The sequence below is a fragment of the Cynocephalus volans genome, chromosome 18 (genome assembly GCF_027409185.1).
Source record: "Cynocephalus volans isolate mCynVol1 chromosome 18, mCynVol1.pri, whole genome shotgun sequence".
NCBI classification, from domain to species: Eukaryota; Metazoa; Chordata; class Mammalia; order Dermoptera; family Cynocephalidae; genus Cynocephalus; species Cynocephalus volans.
The window spans coordinates 5,598,478-5,625,584 of NC_084477.1; the positions used below are offsets into that span (position 1 = coordinate 5,598,478).

Genomic DNA, 27,107 nt, shown 5'->3' on the forward strand with positions numbered 1-27,107 from the left:
TTAAACCAAAAGTATACTAAGAATGTATTTCCCAACTGTATGTAAATCTCATCTACATATCAAAAGTAAAGTAGGAGAGATTTTCTTCAACATATGGAGAACTAAAAAAATTTTTCATATTTCAAAAGTAACACCATCTTAAAGAAGAAAGGAAAGGAAGAGAACTGCTGAAACCAACACACAGCACCTCTGTTCTCTGCTCTGGCAAAATTCTAAAACAAAGCCTTTGCTGGATCAATGTCTTAACATGTCAAAACTAGATGAACAGTAAGCAAGGCATACAGAGTAAAACATCAGGATACTGCATTATAGTTATTATTTTTACAAAAGCAGACCTTACTTCAACCTAGAAGGTAAATGAGAAATAGATTGATCAAAGAAGAGAGGATCTCAAAGCCATTCTAGGAGGGTGAGACCAAGTATGTCTGAACAGAAAGTGAAGTGTAATTAAAAACACAGTATTTAAAACCAATGAAGCAAATCATAAGCATGAAACCACCCAGCCTTATCTGTTTATAGGAGCCAGGTTTGCTTAGGTGCTCAAATTGAAAGCCACTGTCATATCATACTATAATTCCTAAATTAATTAGAATAATGGCAAACATTTTAATGCACAATAAACCAGAACCAGAAATGACACCAGAACTTATCAATTTCTATACCTACAGTGCCTAGCATAATGGTGAGCATACAGCAGATACTTAATAAATGCTGGACTGAACTGTTTATCACAGAAACGAATTCCAAGATGTCAGGCATGTGGGAGTTCATTCATTCATCCATCCACTCATTCCTTCAACAAATAGGCAGTAAATATGTTCTGGGTATTGTCTGTACACTGGAGTTAGAGCACTGAACAAAACAGACAAAAATCTCTGTTCTCATGCAGTGTTCATTCTAGTTAGTCAGATGTTAATGGAAAAATCAGTGTTGATGGGGAAAAGGCAGAAAAGGAGATACTGCAGTTCATGAGCATCATAGGATGAGTATTAAACACACAACTCAACGTTGTGCAAGTGTCTGTTCTGTGATACACAAAACCAAATCCATTCATTGAAAAACCAAAATAGCTGATGAGCACTTAATAAATGCTATGGGCGGTGCAGGTATAAAATGGTGTAATAAAACAGATAAGATGAACTCCACTCATGAAGTTCATAGGCTAGAGGAGAAGAGAAGTAAATATGCAATTACTACTAAGTAATTAATAATTAAAGTTCCAATTCTGATAAGTGCTACTAAGGAAAACATAGGGGTTATCCGCTACTGAAATTGGGATAGTGGAGGGAACCACTGCTGTTGCAAAATGTGTAAAAGCCGGGTAACGCAATGGTGTGCGTGTTGGGGGGTGGGACGGGGGGAGGGGGAGTGACAAAATTCAATTTATGTTTTTAAAAGTTTGCTTAATTTTCTTCAGAGGAAGACAGCAAACACAGGAGAGATCAATTAGAGGACTATGACAGCACTCCACGAGAGAAACGAGGATGGCCTGAACTACTATGGTGGCAACAGAAACAGGAAAAAGGGGGGGCAGTTTTAAAATATTTTTGAGATATAAAATTAACAGTAATAATCTAAAAATTACATCTCCAACATGAGGGTGAATTGAAATTAATATTTCTTGGTAGGCAGTCAGAAAGATCGACAGAAGAGACAACATTTACCTGTTATGGTATAGGATGTTAAGTGATTTCAGTCAGTTAATTAGGAAAAAAGACTAAAGAAAGTATAAATCCATTTGTAGCCAGAAAAGATATTCTGGAGCTTTTAGAAAATATTCTCTGGGGTATTTCATTTTATTTTGTTAAAACAGGCCCATTATATATAATAGTTTTTTCTAAATTATTTAGTAAGATTCACGAGAGAAGACTTTCTTTTCTAAATTCTGTAATCTGTCTAACCACATCAAAGGAGCTAAGTAAAGATGTATGCAGACAAAAGCTAAAACAGTATTTCTTTGTTATAAGAATGGAACTGGAATGAATGCCATGTACATATCTTTCATATATTAAAATTTACTTTCTACCACATTTTACATCTGATCAGATTAGAATTTTTCCCATTAATGCAAATTTAATGGTACTGTATTTCACACACTAATTAGTTTCTGCTATGAAGATAAGGTATGCACAAGCTAAAAAGTAAACACAGATGCCAATAATTTTAATTACAGTTAAAAGCAACATGTCAAAACAAAAAGTTAAAAATAGCAGTGATAAAACTTGTGGCTAAAACAATGTGATGCTTTTAAAAGAATCCATTTGTTTATCACAATTATAAATGAACAGTTCTAGAAATGCTTGGGTATATAATTTTTTCATGAAAAAGCATTTGAAATAGATTCGCATATATTCAACCACGCTACATACTAAATAACGACCTTAACATCTAATTTCTTGCACAGAAAGCAGCTTGAGGAGGAACAGGATTTTGTTTCTCGTGGACATGGGTAGAACAGCGCCCTTCATGTTCATTTTCCCAGTTCTCTCCAATCTATCACTCGCTCTCTACTGCACACGGTCCAAAGTTCCGCCTTCATGCGGCGCCCTCACTGTTTTGTGGTATTTAGGGTTTTGAGGGTGATGAGGGGTAGGAGACGTCACATCTCTATCCATTCTCAAGGACATCAAGGTGTCACCTCCTTTAATCCCTTTCATTATTCCCATTTTAATGAGGAAACGGAGGTTCGCAGAAGTCCAGCTGCTTGAGCTACAGGCGGACAAGTCAGTGCTGGCCCCGCGTCTAAGTTCAGCGCTGAGGGTCCCTTCCACTTCTCAGGATTGCCTCCCGTCTTCAACGGCTCAGTATCTACTTAACTAGGCAATTTCACTCTGTTCACATTGTCTCCATCTTGATCACAAGTCCACAGTGACCGACTCTAGCAGAAGATAGTTGGAATCAAGACACATCCAGAGCAACAGATGAGACCTAGAGGAGGACAATGGGACAGGAGGAAGAGGGTAGAGAAGTGCCACCCTGGCACATGGATTTTTAATTAAACTACAATGACCACCAGTGACCATTATCTACAATTTTGCTGTCTCGACAAGCCATATGCCAGCAACCTATACTTTGTTTTTTGAGATGTTACTTACACTTAGCAAGTTCTAAACTTTGGGTTCTAACTTCCACTTTTGAAAACTCGAGCATTGGCCCAGGTGCCGATTTCTCATACTTCTCCCACTCTCCAATTGTCAGACCATCCCATCCTCTCACTGTTCCTTGATTTTTATTCTCCTTTTTGGAGACTTATCACCTTGATGAAGAAAATAAAAGCGCAATCGTTCCCTGTCATCTATGAACACTCTATCACCCTTCTCAACTACTCTATGTGATGCTTCGTTCTTGATGCACCTGTCCCACCATTACTTGTACTGAGGGCTGCATGAACTCCTTTGTCTCAATGACAATACGATCACTTTGGACCCGAGTCTTTCTTGAACTGTAGAGCGTGCTGCTTGTCTGTATGGCCCTTCACTACATTCCCTCTTTCCTTATGCCTCTCCAATTCACAGTATTAAGACAAGTTAATCTCTACCATATTCCACACCTAAAGAAAAGAATCACACAAACATACTGACTAGCACCATTACAATTACCCCGCCAATCTGAGCTGACTCTTGAGTTTTCTTTCCTCATTGCTATTTAGGTCACTCTTCTATTTCTTAGGATGGCTGTTAAAATCTTTCCTAGGCCTCCTTCCATGCCCAGTATGTTTGCTGAAATGTACACACCAACCCTGAGAGGTTACCTTACCTAGATAAGCTATCAAGCTGGGACTGGAGCCCAGGTCTGTCCTGCATTTCATGTCCAGAAGATTTTCATTCAGTTGTATCTCTTCTCTTAACCTCACTACCTCACACTTTCAAAATGTGACCTTATCATTTCACTATAATGAATCATAACCATGTGTATGAGTGTACTTCAAGAAGTTTGTGAAAAAACGGAATTAAAAGATAAAACCAATCTTTCCTATTTTAATATTTTATATTAAGTATTATTTTAATACAATATTTTAATACCCCTCATATATCAGCTTTACTGAGTCTTGTTGAGTCCTCAAATCATTGAGCCTGAGAGTTGGCATCAGAAGTAGGATTCCTTAGAACAACCCTGACTCACCAAAAATGGCAAAACACTGTTTAGAAAAAAGAAGGATGACAGGGCAGGCAACGGCCAACCTTCAATGTCTTGATGTGTACCAAGTCACAATAGCTATGATAAGTTACTACACATAAAAGTTGCCAATGGAATTTAGAAATAATAGGCCCAACTCAAAGAGGTGACTCGCTAGATACATAAAGAAATGCAAAATAATGAGAAACAAGATAAATACACAATCAACTGGTAATTTTTTAACCTTTAATAGCTAAAATGGAAGTAAAAGAGAATGCTGTGGTAAAACCTGGTGCTAAAAAGCTTGGATTTCATACCATTTGAGCTAGGGCAGCTAGCCTCATGGCTACTACCAAGGGGGAAAGTTATGCTGAAAAAACAGATAGCACTGCTACAGCAGCAGGTAATCCACACAGTGGGGTGGCAAAAACAATTAACTACTAAAACCAGGGATTACACACTGCGAAGGAGTATCTCAATTTGTTGATTGGTATCATCAAGTGCCTGAAAAACTTTTACTAAAATGGATTGTGAAAGTGATTACTCTAGGGGCAATATCTTTGGTTTTGAATGCTACAGAATGGAGAAGTCTGCTTGGGTTTATACAGGACCCACAGCTTAATACTGATCAATCACAGATGGCTATACGTGATCCAAACACACAACAGGTTACTCCCAAGGGGACAGCTAGCCTGGTGATCTGGGTAACAGACACTGTAAAGTTTGATTACCCTGAAAAGGGAAATTATTTTTTTCCCCTCCTTTAAATGCCAAGTGCCACTCCCCAGACTAAGTGGCTGATATGCTGCATATGCAAAGCTGTGCTGGAGTGTGTCTCTATGATCCTCAGGATGTTCATCTGCTTAATGTGCCCCTTACTCAGCTTGTAATACTGTGACTAAGGGAGCTCCTTTTACACAAGCACCTCGTGTAATCTAACTGCTGCAAAATCAAGCACTTTAAAAAGCCTTATCAGATTTGTTGTCTCAGCTTCTTCCTGGGGGTCTTACAGTTGCTAAGAAAATTACAGTGACTCCTGGGAGAATGTGGAAAGACAAAAGGGACACTCAAGGAAGTCATCTGAGCAAGGTCAAGTTTTAGATGATTAATAAGAAATGGGGTGAATAAAGTGGACATTGATGGGGTGCACACAAAGGTCTTAATGCACCACTATCAGACACTGGTGGACCAATGGGAGCCCTTCCTGGTTCCCCAACATTGAAGGGCCCTAAATAAAAACACTACCCTAATTTGAAGGAACATAAAAAACTTGGAGGCAAAGATGACAACGAAGACCTTCAGTTCAAATCACCATAGGTGAGAGTCTGGCAAATTAATTAGGATTAGCATAGATAGAGAAGCCATGGTTTCTGGGCTGACCACTGACATATTCTTCTTGCACCCTCTGATGCACAAAATGTCAACAAAAACTGACCTGTCTACCAGAAAGAGAGAAAGAGACTGCAGATGACTTCAGGGGATATTCACCAGAAGGAAGAAGCCCCCCTGTGCTGATATAGTTGGTAAGTACACAAAACTGGACCACTACCAGTATCTTCAGGAGTCTATAAATGGGCCCTGACAGGAATAGACATTTACTCTGGATTGGCCTTTGCATACCTAGTGGTAGATGCAAAAGCTCAAAACATTGTATGATGATGAGAAGTACTGTACCCCCACCAGGTTACATGTCATCAGACCAAGGAACACACTTTAAAGCACATAGCATCCCAAAATGGGGAAAGAGGCATCACATCAAACAGACATATCAAGTTAGACATCTTCAGGGTAACAGTCTGATGGAGGACTGGAATGGGAAACTGAAACATCTATGGTCTGAAATGGGAGGAGATAAAGACGTGAAGGGCTGGCACACACACCTTCACAAATGTGTGCTCACACTCAACATGACGAGGGCGAAGGGAGGGTCCCCACTCGACAGACTCCTCCGCTTTTCTGGAGGATGGAGAAGGGAGAGAGCGAGAGGAAGCTGTTATGACTACACAGTTACTCCCCACATCACCTCAACTTTCTTTTTTCCTGCCTGATGCAGTGGTCCTGGGAGCAGGGCTGCAACTGTGGTACCAGAAACAGGGATGATCCCTCAGCAAGAAACTGTAATTATACCTCTAAAACTTTGTGCCAGAACTCCTAAGAGCCACATGCAATAAAAACTGTGCCTTCACCCTGTCTGGGAAGACTGGGGTCGACAGTGAATGCAGCTATACTGCCTAGTGGTCCAAACAGTTCAGCCTGTTCTACAACTATAATTAAGTCCTGTGTGTTCTGTTGATTGATTGATTCACCTATTTGGTGTTTGCAATAGTATAAACAATTAAATATCATTTACAGAAGAAGAATGGTTCGACCTGTAATGAAGGAAAGGTTACTCTACATCAATAAACCTGGGTTCCTCAAAAGGACAACATGTCTTGGCCAGTCTCTTTTTATATACTCCATTCACTGCTAATAGTAATTCCAATTTTCACTTTGCTTCACATTTGGACTATGTCTTTCTTGAACAAATATTTGGTTTTTGAAGTTCCTAAATGTTATTTTTTTCCCTCTTCCTTTATTCTACCATTAGAGACAACTTAAGTCAAATAATCTATTTGGACTGACTGGCTATCTAGACATCTGTAGGATTTCTTATCATTGCACTGAGTTTTAGTTCTGGTACTTCATGGATCCCATCTCTGACTCTTTCTTGATTTTCCTTCTAAATTTTGCTTTAAAAAAAAAAAGTGCGACCCAACTTGGTTGTCATTCCTTTGCTGGGAGGTAATCTATTTCTCAATTTCTGAAATATTTTAAGATTACCTTTTTAGTCTTTATGTTCAGCAATTTCCTAACGATACGAAAGAGTATGTAGGGGGCCCTCTTTTCTTTTATGTGCTCAGCGCTCAGTAGATCTTTTCTGTCTAAAGACTTCTTCAGCTCTAAAAAATATTATTCTTTGACTAGTTCTTCTAATCTTTTTTTTTTTTTTTAAATCTTTTAAATTCTCATATATGTTGGGTCCCCTTGACTGAGGCTTCAAGCCACAATGATTTTCTCAATATTTTTCACTTCTTTATTTTTGGCTCTTCATCCTCACATAACCTCCAAAATTTGATTCTAACCTTTCTACTAATTTTTTTTGTAACCATACATTACAGTTAAATTACTCTTTCTTCTGCTCTTTTTGTCATCCTATTCTTGTTTCATACATGCAGTACCTTTTTCTAGTTCTCTACAAATATCAATTGGAGATTGTTAACTTATCTTCTGTTCTCAGTTCTCACTAGAAAACTCTGCTTTTGTTCGTACTGGTTCTTCTCTTTTATGCTCTTTAGACTTTTGTCATCTGCTTGGTGATCCTCAATAGTGTGTCCATATTTGTGAATGACAAGGTGAATTAATAGAGCATGGTTTCCTTGCTCAACGAGAAAACTGACCATTAATTCTCCTACGTTCGTTCTAAGAGTATGAGGTAAGAAACTGAAAGGCATTTTGACTACCCTGCTCTGACTTCCAGAAATGTCCAGCAAGAGAGGGTGCCGACTGCTACACCTGCAATCCTGGCCTTTCCAAGACAGACTACTCAATAACCATAATAACGGCAGTTCTATTTTTATCCTGATGATATAAACACTATGCTCAGTCACTCTATATGGCTGGGGACATGAGTGGGATGAGACTGGCCCAGCTGTTGTTGCCAAGATAAGTTAAAACCTCTTTTACTTATTTACTGTCCACTCCTACTCTCAGGACTTGCAAAAAAAGAGATTAGGCATCTCTTGGGGCTCCACCAGGTAGAGAGCTCGCACATCAGCTACATTTCTTTCTTTTCCTTCATAAAGAAAATCATAAGATTTTCTTCATAAAATCTTTTAATACAGTAAAAATAAGGGATTCAAACCAGGGATCCTTGGAGAAACAAGTTGATCCCAAGGCTGGAGTAAGGAAAATACAAGAGGGCCATGGAGAATCTTGTGGTGCCAAACAGTAAAGAGATGCTAAAATAAGGATGAAGATAATGTCAAAAAGGCACAGGAACAAACTAAAAGAGTTCCCGAAGGCCAAGCTAGAATAATATTAACAATAAAATACATAACACCATTGAATTATAATTTGTAGAGTAAAATAAATATCCCTGACTACCCATAACTCTGTACTAAATCATTAAACAACTGATTAAATAAATGAGGGAGAAAGAATACTCTTCAGTGCAGTAGAAGACACCAGGAATCCATCTCCCCACCTAATCAATAACACTGGCAGAATGTGATGTAATTATTTTGCAACTCTGGAGAGTTCCCCTTTTAGGAGCCAGGAATTTAAGGACTAGGACACTGAAAAGCAACCACATACACAGGGGAATTTAGAAAGTTACTGTGCATGCCCAGCAAAAGGCAAAGCCTCAGAAAAAAACTAAGACGACCTAAGTTTACACTCAGGCAAATCCTAGGGAAGAAGGGATAATCTGAGCTCCAGAGTTACTATATTACAAGATTCAAATGTTCAATTTTCCATGAGAAAAAATCATAAGGCATACAAAGAAAGAGAATAGTATGACCCCATTCAAATGGTAAAAAATAATCAACAGAAACTGTCACTGAGAAAGACCAGATGATGGACTTGCTAGCCAAAGACAGCAAAACAACTGTCTTAAATAGTTATCAAAGAGCTAAAAGAAGGTGTGGACAACATCAAGAAAACAATGTATAAATATCAATAAAGACATAAAAAAAATTTTAAAAGAACCAAAATAAATTCAGGAGATAAAAAGTATATTAACTGATATGAAAAATTCACCAGAGTGGTTCAAAAGCACATTTGAGCTGGCAGAGGAAAACAATCAGAAAATGTGAAGATAAGACAATTTGAATTATAGAGTCAGAGGGACAGAAATAAAAAAGATTGAGGAAAAGTGAACAGAGCCTAAGGCACCTATAGGATGCCATCAAGTGGATCAACACACGCACTGTGGGAATCCCAGAGAGAGAAGAGAGGAATGGGTAGAAAAACGATTGAAGAAATAATGACTGGAGCCTTCCCAAATTTTATGAAATACATAAACATAAACATCCGAGAAGCTCAATGAACTCCAAGCGGGATAAACTCAAAGAAACCCAAACTGAGGCACATGATAAGTGAAATGCTGAAAGACCAAGAAAGACAAAAAAAAAAAAAAAAAAAAATCTTGTGCTTCTCAGCTGCACATAGAACATTCCCCATGATAGGTCATATGTTAGGCCACAAAACAAGTCCTAACAAATTTAAGAATGTAATCATATCAAGTATCTTTTCTGACTAAAATGGCACAAACTAGAAATGAATAACAGAAGGAACTTTGGTAACTTTATAAATACATGGAAATTAAATAACATGCTCCCGAACAACCAAAGGCTCAAGGAAGAAATTAAAAGGGCAATCAAAGTTTCTTTAGAAAACGATAATAGAAACACGATATTCCAAAACCAAAGGAACCCAGCAAAAGAAGATCTAAGAGCAATAAATGTCTATATCAAAAAAGAAGAAAGATCTCAAAAAACAACCTAACATTACACCTCAAGGAACTAAAAAAACAAGAACAAACTCAAATTAAAATTTGTAGAAAAAAAGAAAATAAGTATCAGGACAGAAATATATGAAATAGCCTAGAAAAACAATACAGAAGATCAGCAAAACAAACCACTTTTTTAGTTGAAAAGATAAACAAAATCGACAAACCTTTACCTAGACTGAGGAAAGAAGAGAGAAAACTCATAAAATTAGAGTTAAAAAAGAAGACATTACAATTGATATCACAGAAATACAAAGGATCATGAGAGACTGTTATGAACAATTATATGCCAACAAATTGGATAACCTAGAAGAAATGAATTCCTGGACACACAAAGCCTACTAAGATTGAATTATGAAGAAACACAAAATCTAAACAGATTGATAACGACTAAGAAATTGAATCAGTAACAAAAAGTCTCCCATCAAGGAAAACTCTAAGACCTGATGGCTTCACTGCTGAAAAGTATCAAGTATTTAAAGAAAACTAATACCAACTCTTCTCCAACTGTTCCAGAAACTTATGGAGGAGAGAATACTTCCAAACTCATTCTACGAGGCCAACATTACACTGATATGGAAACCAGACAAGGACACACACACAAAAAAACTACAGGCCAATTATCCCTGATGAACATAGATGAAGAAATCCTCAACAAAATACTAGCAATCCACATTTAACAGCACATTAAAAAGGTCATTCAACATGACCAGTGAAATTCATACCAGAGATGCAAGGATGGTTCGACATAACAAATCAATAAACATGATACGTAACAGTAACAGAATGAAGAACAAAATCCACACGATCATTTCAATAATGCAGAAAAAGCGTTTGACAAAATTCAACATCCCTTCATGAAAAAAACTCCCAACAAATCAGGTACAGAATACACAACATTATAAAATAAACTTTTATCTAATTTTAACATCCATCAGTGGATCTTGTCTACAATAATTATTACAGTTGTGTTCTAATGATGATTTTCTATTTCCATCATTCCTCGTACATTTATTCTTAGTCAATCTAGAATCTGTCAATTTTCTCTGTTGTTTTCCTATTCTCTATTTTATTTATCTTTAATTTTTATCTTTTCCTTCCTTCTCCTAGCTTTTGGTATAGTTTGATCTTTTCTAGTCCCTGAAGTTACAAAGTGATGTTGTTGACTGGAGATTTCTTTTTTTAATGTAAGTATTCATAGCTATAAATTTCCCCTCTGGCACTGCTTTTCCTGAATCTTATAAGTTTTGGTGTGCTGTGTTTTCATTTTCATTAATTTCTAAGTAGAGAGTACAACTGTGGTTACTAGCAGTTAGGAAGAAGAGAAAAGGGGGATAGTGAGAGGTTGTTTGATGGAGACAGAATTACAGCTAGATAGGAAAAATAAGTTCTAGTGGTGTACCATAGTGCTAGACATCTACAATTAACAATAATTTATTATATGTTCTCAAATGGCTTGAAGAGAGGAGCTTAAATGTTCTCATCACAAAGAAACGATACATTTTTGTAACGATGAATTTGCTAACTATCCTATAATTGGATCAATACACATAGTACAAATGTACTGAAATATAACTTGGTACCCTATAAATATGTACAATCAGTACATTTCAATTAAAAAATAAATTTTAAAAAGAAGTTTAAGAAAAAACAGAATATTTGCATAGTCTCAGAGTACTTCCTCTAAGACATTTATTAATAACAAAGGGAAAAATAATTACTTTACAGGGCAGAAACCCAGCAGGCACCACCTTTAGTCAAGTACTCCAGTTAACATCACCAGTAAGAAGATATATCAACATCATTTACTCCCTGATACGATGCTCTGAGAAGGCCACAACATTAGGATTCAAACCCCAGGTCTTGTCAGACTCCAAAACTTCACACTGTTGATTATTTTGCTATGAATAAGCATTTTTTCTTTCAAGAAATTGGTAAACGGATTTGTTGGGGAAAGAAGAACCTACATCAATCAGGATATTCTATCATTTGTGAAATATACCCAACTCTGTACAGTTACTCAGGAAAGTATAAGAAATTAGTGAGATGAAACAGAACCTACATCAATCAGGATATTCTATCATTTGTGAAATATACCCAACTCTGTACAGTTACTCAGGAAAGTATAAGAAATTAGTGAGATGAAACAACGTCTAATAGGATATTCTCAAGTCTGATAAATAGAAATTAAATAATGGGTCTAAGTGAAGCTAGTATAAAAAAGGAAAAACAGTGGAACTGATATTTAGTGATACTTGATACACAGTAGGTAGTAATAATAATAATAGCAATTATCTATAACAATAATATATTTATTTTCATCTCACACTATTTTAATTTTAATTCAACTTTATTCAATATGTAATTTAATTTATTAAGTTTGTTTAATAACTATTAATAATTATAGCAAATACTATTCCATTTATTCATTCATTTAACCCTGGCAATAACCGTATGAGATGGGTACTATTATTAGTCCCATTCTGCAGATGTTAGAAAATAAAGGTACTAAAGTTTAGTAATTTGTTTGGTACTATTTACTAAGTGGCAGAGCCTACTACACTATTCCACCTCCCAGAAAATACCAGTTTAATTAATAATAGTTACCAGATACTATGCTCAATACTTTACATATCCTAATCCTCCTAATATTCCTATCCAATAGGCTTTAGTCTACCAATTTCACAAATGAAAAAATGAAGGTTCTGACAAGCTGTCTAATACACAGCAGGATATTTAGCATGCTTGACTTTCACCTGGTAACTATCAGAAGTGTCCCTCTCCCTGAGCCACTGTGATAAGAAAATGCCCCCCTTACACACAAACATTTCCAAATGCCCCTAAGGGAGCAGTGCTCTCCCAAAAGCTGGTTGTTGAAGGTTATTAGGTGGGATGTGAGCCTAGTCTGTATGACTACAAAGTCAATGTTCTTTCCAATAGAGACACTGACTTGTGAAGGGGTTGAGATTGATGTAAATGTACAAAGACAGGAGGAACATAGTTTCACGAAGTGTGTGGAGTGATAAACTCCAGATGAGGAAACTACTGTTGAAAATAACTAAAATTAAAGTAGCCTATAAAGTACAACAATCATATTATATATGTGTCACTTGTTGAATGAAGACAGACATAAAGCATGAACCAATTTGTAAAGTGTATCAAATTTACCTACTGAGGGAATTTGGGATTCAGTTCAGAAGTGAGAGAGAACTGTCATCTTTAACATGTTAATTATTTGTAAAGGTCTAAGACAAACAAAAGTATGAGGGTGGAGGTAAAGGCCCACTAAAAAAAATTTCCGAGACTATCATTTCTTTTGGTTTCAAGCATTCAAGTATTTTCAAATCTATTTAGGATGCTTTATCATCCAATGTTATATAAGCTCTATAATTTATAAGTACAAAATGATGTACATTATTCTAATCAATCTTTAATAAGAAACTCAGAACACTGGGGTAAAGTATTAAAAAGCAACACCAGTGTAATTAGTAATACAGATTACAAATATATAATAAAATCATTCTCCTAACCACACAAACACAGGATAAACATCTCTATTTCCTCAAAAGAATAAAATAGCTTTAGTATGCAATATTTAGATACTGTTATATAACTCTTGAAAACTTTTAACTTTATAAATAAATATTAATACACAAATATTACTGTAGCAATAGCCCACAATCAATGTTTTGGTTGTTTAACAAAATTTCTACACTTTAGCATGAACATGCATGAGCATCACACGTGTGCACACTGCAAACAAAAATTTAGTTCTCAACTGTAGTGATCGGTTACCTTTGCAATAATGACTTCTTTCTTCAGAATCTTCATAGCATAGTACTTCCCATTTGCTTTCTCTCGTACCAGAATAACTTTCCCAAAAGTGCCTTTACCTAGTAGTTTCAAATAGTCAAAATCATTCATTGTCTGAAAAATAAAAATTCAAAAAATATAATATAAAACATTTGACACAATCTGCAATACCCACTCAAGAACAAATTTTACCCATTTCTAAGCATACATAAATGAAAGAGAATCAGACTGGCATCGGATATTTCATTCATCAGTAAATGTGGATGGTGAAAATAATTTAAGTGGTTCTCAGATACTGGAGAAAATTATTTTGAACCCAGAATTCTTCAGCCAGTCAAAATTCAATCAAGTGAAAGGGCAAAGAGAGAAAATCATGTTCACAAACTCAAGTTTTCAAGGATTTAGCAGTACTGCAACCCCCAGACAATGTGATAATCAAAAACATCCAATAGGAACATTTCCAAATATGCCTAGAGGGGCAGTACTTTTGAAGGAGCTATTTGAGAATGTACTCCAGCAAATTAAGAATGGAAACCAATGAAAACAAAGATATATTTAGGGCCGGCCCCCGTGGCCCACTTGGGAGAGTGCGGCGCTGGGAGCGCAGCGTCGCTCCCGCCGCGGGTTCAGATCCTATATGAGAATGGCCGGTGCACTCACTGGCTGAGTACCGGTCACGAAAAAGACCAAAAAAAAAAAAGATATATTTAGAAGAAATGTTGAGAACAGTGAAAAGAAATCAAAGAAAGACAGTGACTGAGAAAGCAATTGGAGCAATTCAGAAGAGGAAAGCAGGGAGTTCCATGAAGGATGTCTTTAGTTAACCTGTTTTCATTTCTCATTCCTGTTTCTAAATCAAGTTACTCCTAGGATTTTGCCAGGCAGACCTGCCATTTGCTCTCTACAGTCCACTCTGTCTGTACTTTTCCTGCTCTGCTTTATCTATCACCATGTGCCGCCCACGAACTTCAAAAATTTTGAAATCAGTTCTCCACTAATGCCCTCCCCCACCGAGCTTTCCATTTTTGTGGACTTGTCCCCTTTTGAAATTCCTTTACTAGCATTTTAATAGCCTTTTGGATTGTAGGGTAGGTAGCTGTGCATTGGTTTACTTCCTTAAATTTAAACTCAGTTTAAAGGTTTATGAATAACAATTTAAGCATTTGGGTTTTGTCCTACAATTAGACAATCAGAAGTCATAGAAGATTTTAGTGCCTTTTATAACTTTTTTTTTTTCTGTTTACCATCTATTTCTCAAGTAAATGTGAGAAATGTCTCAAATCAATGACTTTAGCTTCCACCTTAGGAAACTAGAAAAAAAAGCAAATTAAACCCAAAAGAATTAAAAGAAAATAAATGATAAAGATCAGAGCAGAAATGAGTTAAATTTTAAAAATAAAGAAAAACAGTAGAGAAAAATAAATGAAACCAAAAGCTGGTTCTTTGAAGATATCCATAAAAATTGATAAACCTCTAGCCAGACTGGTAAGGAAAATAAAAACAGAAGACACAAATTACCAATTCAGGAATGAGAGAGGTGACATCACTAGAGATTCTACAGATATTAAATGGAAGATATAAGAATATTATTATAAGGAGCTTTTTGCCAATGAAATCGAAAACTTAGATGAAATGGACAAATTCATTCAAAGTGTCAAACTACCAAAGCTCACTCGAGAAGAAATAGATAACTTGAACAGCCCTATGCTTATTAAGGAAATTGAATTTGTGGTTAAAAACCTTTCAACAAAGAAAACTCCAGGCCCAGATGGTTTCAATGGTGAATACTGCAAACACTTAAAGAAGAAATGATACGAATTCTATATAAACTCTTCTTGAAAACTGAAATGAGAAAATACTTTCCATGAGGCTAGCATCATCCTGATACAAAAACCAGATGAAGACACTGTAAGAAAACTCTAAACCAATGTCCCTCATGTACATATATTCAAAAATTCAAAAAACTTTTAGAAATGAATGCCTACACTCATTTTCAACAGTATTTGCTGCCTATAATTTTGATAAGCTTCCCCAAATGTCAATTTAAAATGTGTTAACTATTCCATAATACCTCCAGTTCAAAGGAAAAGATAGGTAGCAAAGAGATAGCAAGAAAAATGACATGTACATTTATGAATTCAACTAAAAATCAAATATGTAGCTCTAAATCCCTGGAATATAGTAACAAAGCTGGTATCATTTGAGCAAATAACAGGTAATACTAGGTAGACCTAATTTCATTAACTGATCTTTAAAATCAGGGAATACTATACAACCACAAAGTCATTTGTGCTAGGTAGTCTCCAGAGACGGCTGCCACTAATTCCCCCTCCCTGCATGCACACTCCATTCTTCCCCTGAAGAGGTGGAGGCAACTTTCCCTCTTCCCTGGGTTAGCACTATATCTTACTTTAAATACACAATATGATCAAAGTGATAATCTGTCAGTTACAGACCCAGCCTTCCAGACCAGCAGCTTATGTTTTCTCCCTCTTGGAAAACCCTAGAAAGCCAGCTCTCATGCCGTGAGGAAGTCCAGGCTATCCACATGGAGAGAGAGAGACCACATGGAGGAGAACCAAGGCAGCAGACATGCAGAAAGGTCTTCTTGGAGTTCCTTCAGCCCGTGTGCCAGCTGAAGGCAGGTGCTTTGGAGATCATGTGAGCCCAGCAGAACTGACCAGTCAAACCACAAAATCATGAGGAATAGTATACTGCTGTTGTTTTAAGACATTAAATTTGAGGCAGTTTGTTCCACGGCAATAAATAACTGAGAGACAATATTCTTATAACCTGGCCGTAATATTTTATTGATCAAAGTTTCATTTGAGCACTGCCTTCCTCATTCTTCATTTAACAGCACTGGGAAATGATCCTGCCCTATTAGCAAATATCATAGAAAATGAAAACGAATTCATGGGGTAAAAATTAGAAAATAACTTGTAAATTGCTTTCTGACATTTTCAGATGAAAAGGAATATAATTATAAAATATTACTAATTCCTTAAAGACTGCACATCTTAAGGACGATGAGGCTTTTAAAAAAGTATGACAGCCTTAACTCTGAGTTCACAGCTTGTCAATTTGACTGTCAACCTTAAAAAAAATAAAAAACAAAAAACAAAAACAAAAAAGAAATTTACATGAAAAGTAATATTAGTTAAAAAGTATTCTATGTGATAAAATCAGAAACAGATTTCATATCTATTTTGACAAAACTTCAGAAAATTGAAAATGTATCTTTGAGACCAAATGCTCATTGTCAGAGTGGTATACACAGTAATTATCTAGTCTTTACAAATAAAATGTAAGCTATTACAAAATGTTTTCCTGTTTTGAATGATGTTAAGGGAAAAGATACAATAAGTCTTTAAAAAATATATAGGAGCTTTGATACTATCCAAAAAAATTAATACTCCAAAATCCAATCCTAAGAATTTATTAGGGAAATATTTCATTTACATAGTGTACTCTTGCTCTTACATGTTACTGGGGCTACTTTAGGTTTAAAGAGATGCATGTGCACATGTAACAAATACTTAATAAATGTATTCAAATCATATGGACTAGAATGTAAGACTCACTGTCTAGGTGTAAAATTAGATTAAAAAATGAATACGTAATTGAAGAATATGAGGAACTTCTCAGAAAAGAATACAGAGGCATTAGCATATTTAGTCAAAGGTGAATTCCAGATGTACTTACAATGTAAGAACTAATCCACGTAAGTAAAAGTGAAAGAAGAGCTCTTATAACATTAACCCCTCTGCCTATATCTGGGCCCACTTCCTCTGGTGCTCTTTCTCATGGGAAGATGTAGTAGATTTGATTATGTTCCCCAAAACTCACTGAAGCTTGAATTGTGTCCCCCAAGTTTTATGTATTAGAAACTTGGTCCCCACTGTGACTGTTAAAGAGGGTGGGAATCCTATTATGGTAATTCAAAGGTGGAGCCTTAAAGAGGTGATTAGATTGTAGGACCGTGCCATAGTAAATGGATTAATAATGGTGGTCAGGGCATGGTTCTGAGGGTTTTAAAAGAAGAGAGAGGGGAGTCTGTCTCTCTGCTTCCACCATCTTGCAATGTGAGACCCCTGGATCACTGTCACCACCACCAGATGGACTTTGGACTTCCCAGCCTCAGAAACTATAAGCAATAAATTTCATTTTTCATTATAAATCACCCAGTTTCAGGTATTTTGTTATAAGCAACAGAAACTGACTAATACAGAAGAGAAGGAGCTAATCTGATTAGAGAAATTCTGCAACACTGGCTACACCGCCCTCCCCTCTTGCGTAGGCAGATGTAAGTAGTTTACGAGATCGTGTGATCTCAGCAGGTTCTCCCGTCTCTTTTCTTCTCTGCATCATACTAGCCACTGCTTTGAGTTGCTGTAGCCAGGCATTCAGTGATAAAATCCCAAGAACTGAAATCAGACTTAATGGGAAGGAAGGAGGCACTTCTTACAGTTGAAACCTAAATCATAACTTCATGATCAGCTGCTTCCACAGAGACCTACACTAGCCAGTTAAAAATTAAATAGAACTTTGATTCTCTTTTGGCTTTTTATCCTTTTATGCTGTGCCCATTCACATGCTTGACACGGGATATGACGGTGACAACCTGGCAGACCAAGATGAGGCATTTCTGAGTCCTCTAACCAAATTCCTTCAAAACAACATCTTCTAATTCAGACGTAGAAGAGCATTTACATCTGGTTGTTAGGCCCTTGACTCTTCTCTCCACCGCCCAACATCCGTCCCTCTCCGAGAGAGTCTTTAACTGGCAGAGCAGATACTGCGGCAACATTCTGCCATAAGGGAAGTAACCACCTGTCCACTGCACACAACAGATAGCAGTCAAGACCACTCTCGGCACAGCTACCATAAGCAGTCGCTATTCTCTTAATCCTACTGTCGATTTTTCAAAAAGGGAACAAAGAAGAAAATGTATCCTGTAAATTATGAGAGATATTCTTACCTCAAAATATGTGTGTTTACAGTTTTAAGTTAAAAATAACCCAAGCTTTTCCAATTCTTTTCATGATAACTGACAAACATATAGGATTAGTTCTAGAGCCATTTATTTCACTACAGTGACAGTAATATTTTGCCATTATTAACTAAGTCACTCGAACCATTATAGAATAGGGAGTGGTAGAAATGTTCCATTTTTCTGCACTCTTTGTCAGAAAAGATAATAAGATCTCACGCATATAAGGTCTTTTTTTTTTGGACCGGTAAAGAGACCGCAACCCTCGGCAAGGTGTGGTCTGCACCAAGCTCAGCCAGTGAGCGCACCGGCCATCCGTATATGGGATCCGAACCTGCGGCCTCACGCTACCAGCTCCGCACTCTCCCGAGTGAGCCACGGGGCCGGCCCCATATAAGGTTTTTTAATTGCACAATGTACAACATCGATAACGGGGCCGGCCCCATATAAGGTTTTTTAATTGCACAATGTACAACATCGATAAGCAACTTACTTCTTTTTCTTGGTTCATATATCTTAAGTCTCTATCATCTCTACAACTGTTATACTCACAACATAACCAAGTTATATTAGAAACAAAATTATGTACATAATTATAACAAAATTATATTCATAATAGTGGTACTTAATTCGTATAGTTGAGGTTTAAATTGAGGAAATTTGTGCCAAGTGCTTATACGAGTCTCCAAAAAGTTCTCACTGCTCAATAAATATTAGCTATTATTGTTAGCTAAGATTCTACCCTATCCACATAAAGATAATTAAACACAAGCATCTTTCTCAAACAGATTCAATTAGAATTCTTTATCGAAACTGGGTAACCAAAATGAAAATTGACAGAAGTATTTTGGATTTATTTGGGGTTCAATGTTCTTAACTGTATCTATTTCCATTGTCCTTCTTGATTTCATTTCATTCTAAATGAAATAATTTACACATATACAACAGAGTTTTCTATCTCTGAGTCGGTGAGTGAAGCTAGACTGTGTTTTCCTTTTGCAATGACTGTGGAACAAAAGCAGGTTAAATTGACTTAAAAGGAAAGAGGGATTCAGTTCAACCAACAGACAGAGGATATGTCTACGAAGACACACTCTCAGCAAAGACAAAAGGTCCCAGACATTTGTCTAAGATCAAGCATAGAGTATTATTGTAATCAGAACAGAAGCGTCACCTAAGGAAAGGATAATTGACTCTAAGTGATGACTGTATAACTTCAACTTCACACCTTAAACATGTGGAAGAGGAAGGACAAAGAGTTAAGGCAGTCTAACTCCAAAGAGTTCATCATCTTTAATTTGCTAATACCAAACTTCACGGACAATAGCTGGAAATTTTGTATTTTCCTACTTGAAAACTAATTTACAATCTATTCTACCACACACATTCTAAAATGATAAACGATATGTTAATCCCTTCTCAACACCTCTATATTTACATCAATATGTTGCTTTACAATTTTCTCTAGCAGTGAAAAGCATAATTTATAATCCCCAAGAAAATATAAATTGGTACATTACTCTGCAGCACTGAGGAAAGGAAAATTCTGGTTCTCTCACTGGCTCAGGTGCAGCCATGAAAATATAAGCTATTATTTCCAAGGCTGCTCCCTTTCCTGGTACTGTTAGTAAGGCTGAGAGCACCAAACAGGGAGTACACCAGAGCCATCTCTGCTTCTGCTTTCAAAACACAAAACACCAAATGGAAAGGGACCAAATTATTTGGGAAAGTATTTTATTTCTATAAGGAAAAGTGCAAATCATAAAGTAGTATCGATGGCACAGCAGTCAAGACTCCCTTACAAAACCTATCGGCATTCAGCATTAAAGCGCTGATATCATAAGAAAACTGACACCTGTCTGCAAATGGCATTTTTTTAGCATATTTTTCCCAGACAAATAAATGTTGTGTTGAGTATGAGGATAAGTTATTATTTTCTACCTTTCTCTTATGATGAGTTGTAGAAGCATCCATCTCCTCCTCCCCTATGTTATCAATTTGTGAAGTTGGACTACAATTCATTCTTTCCTCCTCTTGCCTTTGCAGTCTGTCTGCTACAGCCTGGATAGCTTCCGTCCATTCTTCTCTATAAAAATGAGCAAAATTTCCAATTAACAGAAGATGGTAAGCAACTCAAGTATTTTCCTTTCATAAAATATACAATCAACACAAATATAGTCTATTCCCAATTAACACACACACACATAACACACACTCTTCCACCATCATCCCAAGGTGAAATTAATTCTAAAGCCATTTCATTGCAGGCCTGAAATCTGTAGTCATATTCATTTGGAGGTATGTTTTAAAAAAAGAAAAGAATTATTTAAAAATCCAGCTAAAATCACTTAAAAGTATAGTTAAAGTTTGTCTGTACACATCGTGCCTATTAGTACAATGACCCCCAAAAGTTTGCTGCAGTGTTGTTTTGCTTTTGCTGGCTGGTAGAGGAATCAAACCCAAGACCTTGGTGTTATCAGTCACATGCTCTGGAGCACATCTTTTTTTTTTTAATGTTAGCATTTTTTTTTAAATTGGAACTTCTCACAGTACACATTGTAGTTGATTTTTCTGACCCTTTACCTGTTCCTCTTCCCCCTTCCCTCTCTGCCCTTCGCCACCATCATATCTGTTCACTTGTCTTAACAAGTTCAAAGAATGGCACATCTTTAATTGAATTTATTCCTAAGGATTCTTTGATGCTATTGTGGAGGTTATTTTTTAAAATTTCACTTTCTAATTTTTCTTCCTAGTTTAGAAATACAATATTTTTGTATATTAACTTTGTATACTGGAGCTTTACTGAATTCATTTCTTAGTTCTACTAGCTTTTGGGGGGGGGGGGGTTCTACACACACAACCATATTATGTGCAAATTAAGACCAGTTTTACCTCTTCCTTTCCAATCTGTATGCCTTCTATATCTTTTCCTTGCTCTACTACCCTAGATCAGAGTTTCAGTACAATGTTAAAAAGCAGCATCCTTGCTTTATTTCAGAAGTTAGGGAGTAAGCATTGAGCCTTTCACCCATGAGTTTTATGTAGATTGTAGGTTTCTCAATACATAATCAATTAACTTCTAGTCTATTTCTACCCTGCTGCTTCTTTTTGTGAGGCGAACGCGATAACAAGTACACTACGAAACCCCCTTTGCTTCTTTTTGATATGAAAGGTTGTTGAATCTTGTCAAATACTTTTTCTGCATCTGCTGAAATGGTCATGAAGTTTTTATCCTATTCATATAGTAAATTTACTTGGTTGATTTTCAGATGTTAATGCAACTTTAAATTCTTAGGATAAGCTCCATTTGGTCATGATGTAGTATTCATTTTACATATTGTTGGATTTGATTTGTTAATATATTATTAAGAAATTTTGCATCTGTATTCACAAGTATATTAGGCTATACCTGTCTTTTCATATGATAGCTTGGTCCAGTTTTTGGAATGAGAGATAGTGGCCTTATGAAATGATTGGGAAGTATCCTTGCCTCCATTATTTTCTGAAACAAACTTCTTCAAATGTTTGACACAATTTACCAGTGAAGACATCTGGGCTTGGAGTTTTCGTTGAGGAAAGGGTATTAATTACTAATCAATTCTGTTCATTGATATTGGGCTATCCCAGTTTTCTAATGTTTTCTTCAGTGTCTTCCTTCTTTTTTTTTTCTTTCCTTAGCAATACCCAAGAAATTTTCAGTTTTTTTTTTTTTTAATTTTATTTTGTCGATATACATTGTGGCTGCTTATTGCTCCCCATCACCAAAACCTCCCTCCCTCCTCCCTCACCTCCCTCCTCCCCAACAATGTCCTTTCTGTTTGCTGGTCGTATCAACTTCAAATAATTGTGGTTGTTATATCTTCTCACCCCGCCCCCCGGGGGGTGTGGGTGGGTGGGTGGGTGGGTGTGTGAATTTATATATTAATTTTTAGCTCCCACCAATAAGTGAGAACATGTGGTATTTCTCTTTCTGTGCCTGACTTGTTTCACTTAATATAATTCTCTCAAGGCCCATCCATGTTGTTGCAAATGGCAGTAATTCATTCGTTTTTATAGCTGAGTAGTATTCCATTGTGTAGATATACCACATTTTCCGTATCCACTCATCCAATGATGGACATCTGGGCTGATTCCAACTCTTGGCTATTGTAAAGAGTGCTGCAATGAACATTGGGGAAGAGGTATACCTTTGACTTGATGATTTCCATTCCTCTGGGTATATTCCCAGCGGTGGGATAGTTGGGTCATATGGTAGCTCTATCTGCAATTGTTTGAGGAACCTCCATACCATTTTCCATAGAGGCTGCACCATTTTGCAGTCCCACCAACAATGTATGAGAGTTCCTTTTTCTCCGCAGCCTCGCCAGCATTTATCGTTCAGATTCTTTTGGATCTTAGCCATCCTAACTGGGGTTAGATGGTATCTCAGTGTGGTTTTGATTTGCATTTCCCGGATGCTGAGTGATGTTGAGCATTTTTTCATATGTCTGTTGGCCATTTGTATATCTTCCTTAGAGAAATGCCTACTTAGCTCTTTTGCCCATTTTTTAATTGGGTTGCTTGTTTTTTTCTTGTAAAGTTCTTTGAGTTCTGTAGATATCTGCCAATTCCAATTGGTCTAGAGTATTGTTTAGATAGTGTGTTTCTCTACTGATTCTTTGCCTAGATGATCTGTCTAATATTGACAGTGGGGTGTTCAGGTCCCCTGCTATTCTTTTTTTTTTTTTTTTTTTTTTTTAAAGAACTAGCTTTGGTTTTCTTAATTATTCTCTATTAAATTTTTCTGTTGTCCATTTCATTGATTTCTGATTGCTATTGTTTCCTTATTCTTTTTGCTTTGGGTTTAATTTAGTCTTCTAGACTCTTAAGATGGTAGCTTAGGTTTCTGACAAAACTTTCTTCTTTCAAATATAGGCATTTGAGGCTATAAATTTCCCTGTAAGCACTCATTTAGCTACACATTTTGATATATTTTATTTTCCTTTTCATTCACTTAAAACTGTTTTCTAGGGCTGGCCCTTGGCTCACTTGGGAGAGCGTGGTGCTGACAACACCAAGAACACAGGTTCGGATCCTCTTACTGGTCATCTTTTTAAAAAACAAAAAACTATTTTCTAATGGCTCTTGTAAATTTTGGTGTTGAACCAATGATTATGAAGAATTATGTTGCTTAATTTCCAAATAGTTGGTGTTTTTCAGGTTCTACTATTGATAGTGATTTCTAATTCTTCTATGGTTACAAAACATCCATTGTATAATTTCAATCTTCCTAAATTATTTTATGACCCATAATATAGTCTATCCTGTTGAATGTACCATGTGCACTTGAAAATGTGTGTTCTGTGACTTTTAGCTGTGGTGCTCTGTAAACATCAATTACATTGAGGTAAGTTGACAGTGTTATTCTATGTCTTAGCTAATATTTGGTCTAGCTGCTCTACCAACTGCTGAAAAGAATTTTTAAATCTCCAAATATGGTTGTAGAATTGTCCCTTTTTTTCCGTTTAATTCTGTTACTGTATGCATACATGATGATTATCTCAACAGATGCAGAAAAAGCATCTGACAAAATTCAACATCCTTCCATGATAAAGACTCTCAGCAAATTACAGAAGGAAAGAACCTCAACACAATAAAAGCCATGTACAACAAACCCACCACCAATAGTCTTCTGAAGAGGGAAAAGGTGACTTCTTTTCCCTTAAGAACAGGAACAAGACAAGGATGTCTACTCTCACCACTCCAACTTAACACAGTATTGGAAGTACTAGCCAGAGCAATCAGGCAAGAGGCAGAAATAAAGGGCATCCAGAATGAAAAGACGAAGTCAAACTATCCCTGTCTGCAGATAACATGATGTTATATACAGAAAAGCCTAAAGACTGTATAAAGAGACCCTTAGAGTTGAGAAAGAATTTCAGTAAAGTTGCAGATACAAAATCCACACACAAAAATCAGTAGTGTTTTTATACTCCAATAACGAACTAGCAGGAAAAGATACCAATGACCATTTACACTAGTCATTAATAAAATAAAATACCTAGGAATCAATTTAACCAAGGAAGTGAAAGATCTCTACATGAGAATTACAAAACACTGCTGAAAGAAATTAAAGAGGACACAAAAAGATGGAAAGACATTCAATGCTCTTGGATTGGAAGAATTAACTTTGTGCAAATGTCCATACTACCCAAAGCAATCAACAGATTCAATGCAATCCCCTTCAAAATACCAATGACATTCTTCACAGAACTAGTAAAAACAATCTTGACAATCATATGAAACAAGAGAAGACCCCAAATATCCAAAGCAATCCTGAGCAAAAAAATAAATAAATAAATCCAGAAGCATAAAACTATTTGATTTCAAATTATTCTCTAAAGCTATAGTAACCAAAATAGTATGGTACTGGCATAAAAACAGACGCATGGACCAATGGAACAGAATAGAGAACCCAGAAATCAACTCACAAACTTAACATTCTACAGATCTTCAACAAAAGCATCAAGAACATACACTCAGGAAAAAACTGCCTCTTCAATAAATGGTGCTGGGAAAACTGGGTATCCAGATGTAGAAGAATGAAACTAGACCCATACCTCTCGCCATATACCAAAATCAACTCAAAATGGATTAAAGACTTAAATTTTAAGACCTGAAACTATGAAACATAAAACTATAAAACTCTTAAAAGAAAACATAGGGGAAACACTTCAGGAAGTAGGACTGGGCAAAGACCTTATGAATAAGACCCCAAAAGCACAGGCAACAAAAGGGAAAATAAACAAATGGGATTATATCAAACTAAAAAGCTTCTGATCAGCAAAAGAAATGACTAACAGAGCAAAAAAGACAACTTACAACCTACAGTGTGGGAGAAAATATTTGCCAACTATGTTTCTAACAAAGGACTAATATCCAGGATATACAAAGAACTCAAACAACTTAACACTAAAAAAAAAAAATAACCTGATTAAAAAATGTGCAAAGGAGCTGAATGGGCATTTCTCAAAGGAAGTAATACAAATGGCCAAGACACATGAGAAAATGCTCAACATCACTCAGCATCGGGGAAACGCAAATCAAAACCACACTGAGATGTCATCTCACCTGAGTCAGACTGGCTATTATCAAAAAGACAGAATAACCAATGCTGGCAAGGATGTGGAAAAAGGGGAACCCTCCTACACTATTGGTGGGAATGTAAATTGGTGTAGCAATTACAGAAAACAGTATGGAGGTTCCTCAAACAACTATAGATAGAACTGCCATACGATCCAGCAATCCCACTGCAGGGTGTATACCCAAAGGAATGGAAATCATGGCGTTGGTATAAGGAATACCTGCACTCCCATGTTTATCACAGCTCTATTTACAACAGCCAACAGTTGGAACCAACTTAAATGTGCATCATCGGACAACTGGTTAAGGAAAATGTGGTATGTATACACAGTGGTATACCACTCTCCCATAAAAAAGAATGAAATTATGTCATTTGCAGCAACATGGATGAGCTTAGAGAAAATCATGTTAAGTGAAATAAGCCAGGTACAGACAGAGAAATACCACATGTCCTCACTCATAAGTGGGACCTAAAAAATAAACAAATGAATTTTTTAAAAGAAAGAAAGAAAGAAAGATACAACCGTCACAATAATACACTGAAGTTTCAAAAGGAGGGAAAGACAAGTGAGGTCACCAGAGGTGGGAAAGGGGGAGGGGAGGGGGAAAGGGAGGAACTGGTAAAGGGACATGAAAAACGATTACAATGCATAATGTTCAACCTTAAAAGAAAGCATTTATAAGACAGATAGATAGACGATAGATTAGAAAAATATATTTACTCTACAACAGGTATGGATTTTAGACTGGGGACAGAATATTGAAGAGTGTTTTTCTAACTCTCACTAAGCCTCTCCAAGTCTTCATTGACATTACATAAAAGTAACATAAAATCTCCAAATACAGATTCTAGGTGAATACAGAAAAGCACATTCCAATGGCAAATATACTGTTTTTCGTTTTTCTTGTAGTCATAAATGCAAGTGAAAACTGATTGTTCAGAAGAGAAGTAGATCTGGCTTAAATTCAGCTATATAAACACAAATGACAAAATTAATAATGTTTCAACGCTTCAATGATATGCTATAAATCCACTAAAAGGGGCTGGCCGGTGGCTCACTTAGGAGAGTGTAGTGCTGGTAACACCAAGGGTCAAGGGTTCAGATTCCATTACAGGCCAGCCACCCAAAAAATAAATAATCCCAAAATAAATAAATAAATAAGAAATAATATTTTCAAACTATACGGACACGGGGAAAGTTCCATTCATTCATCCAGTCAACAAATACTGCGCCAGGCATGGACCATATGCTCAAGATTTTAAAAAATGACCAAGAATGATAGGAGCTTTGCTGTCAAGAATCTTGCAGTTTAGTAAGAAAGGCAAATAAGGACTACATGCACGATATCCTTGACATAAAAGATACTAAGAGTTACATATATAAATAACAGGGGTACCGACCTAGTCTACAAGAGTCACAGAAGATTTTATCGGAAAAGTGACATTTTAAGCTCACATATGAAAACTATAGAGGAATTAGCCTAACCATGGTTATGAGTGGAGATATAAGCAAA

The 27,107-nt window shown here is 36.4% G+C and overlaps 1 protein-coding gene across 3 annotated transcripts in view; it reads right to left on the reverse strand.

The window, feature by feature from the left end:
• Positions 1-27,107, reverse strand: part of AKT3 (AKT serine/threonine kinase 3) — a 275,734-nt gene that overhangs the window by 88,458 nt on the left and 160,169 nt on the right. For all 3 annotated transcript variants that reach the window (XM_063082725.1, XM_063082726.1, XM_063082727.1), the window contains 2 exons: positions 20,412-20,556; positions 13,460-13,591 (listed from right to left, as the gene is read on the reverse strand). In XM_063082725.1, the coding sequence (XP_062938795.1) occupies positions 13,460-13,591; positions 20,412-20,556 (277 nt within the window). The remainder of the gene's footprint in view (positions 1-13,459; positions 13,592-20,411; positions 20,557-27,107) is intronic.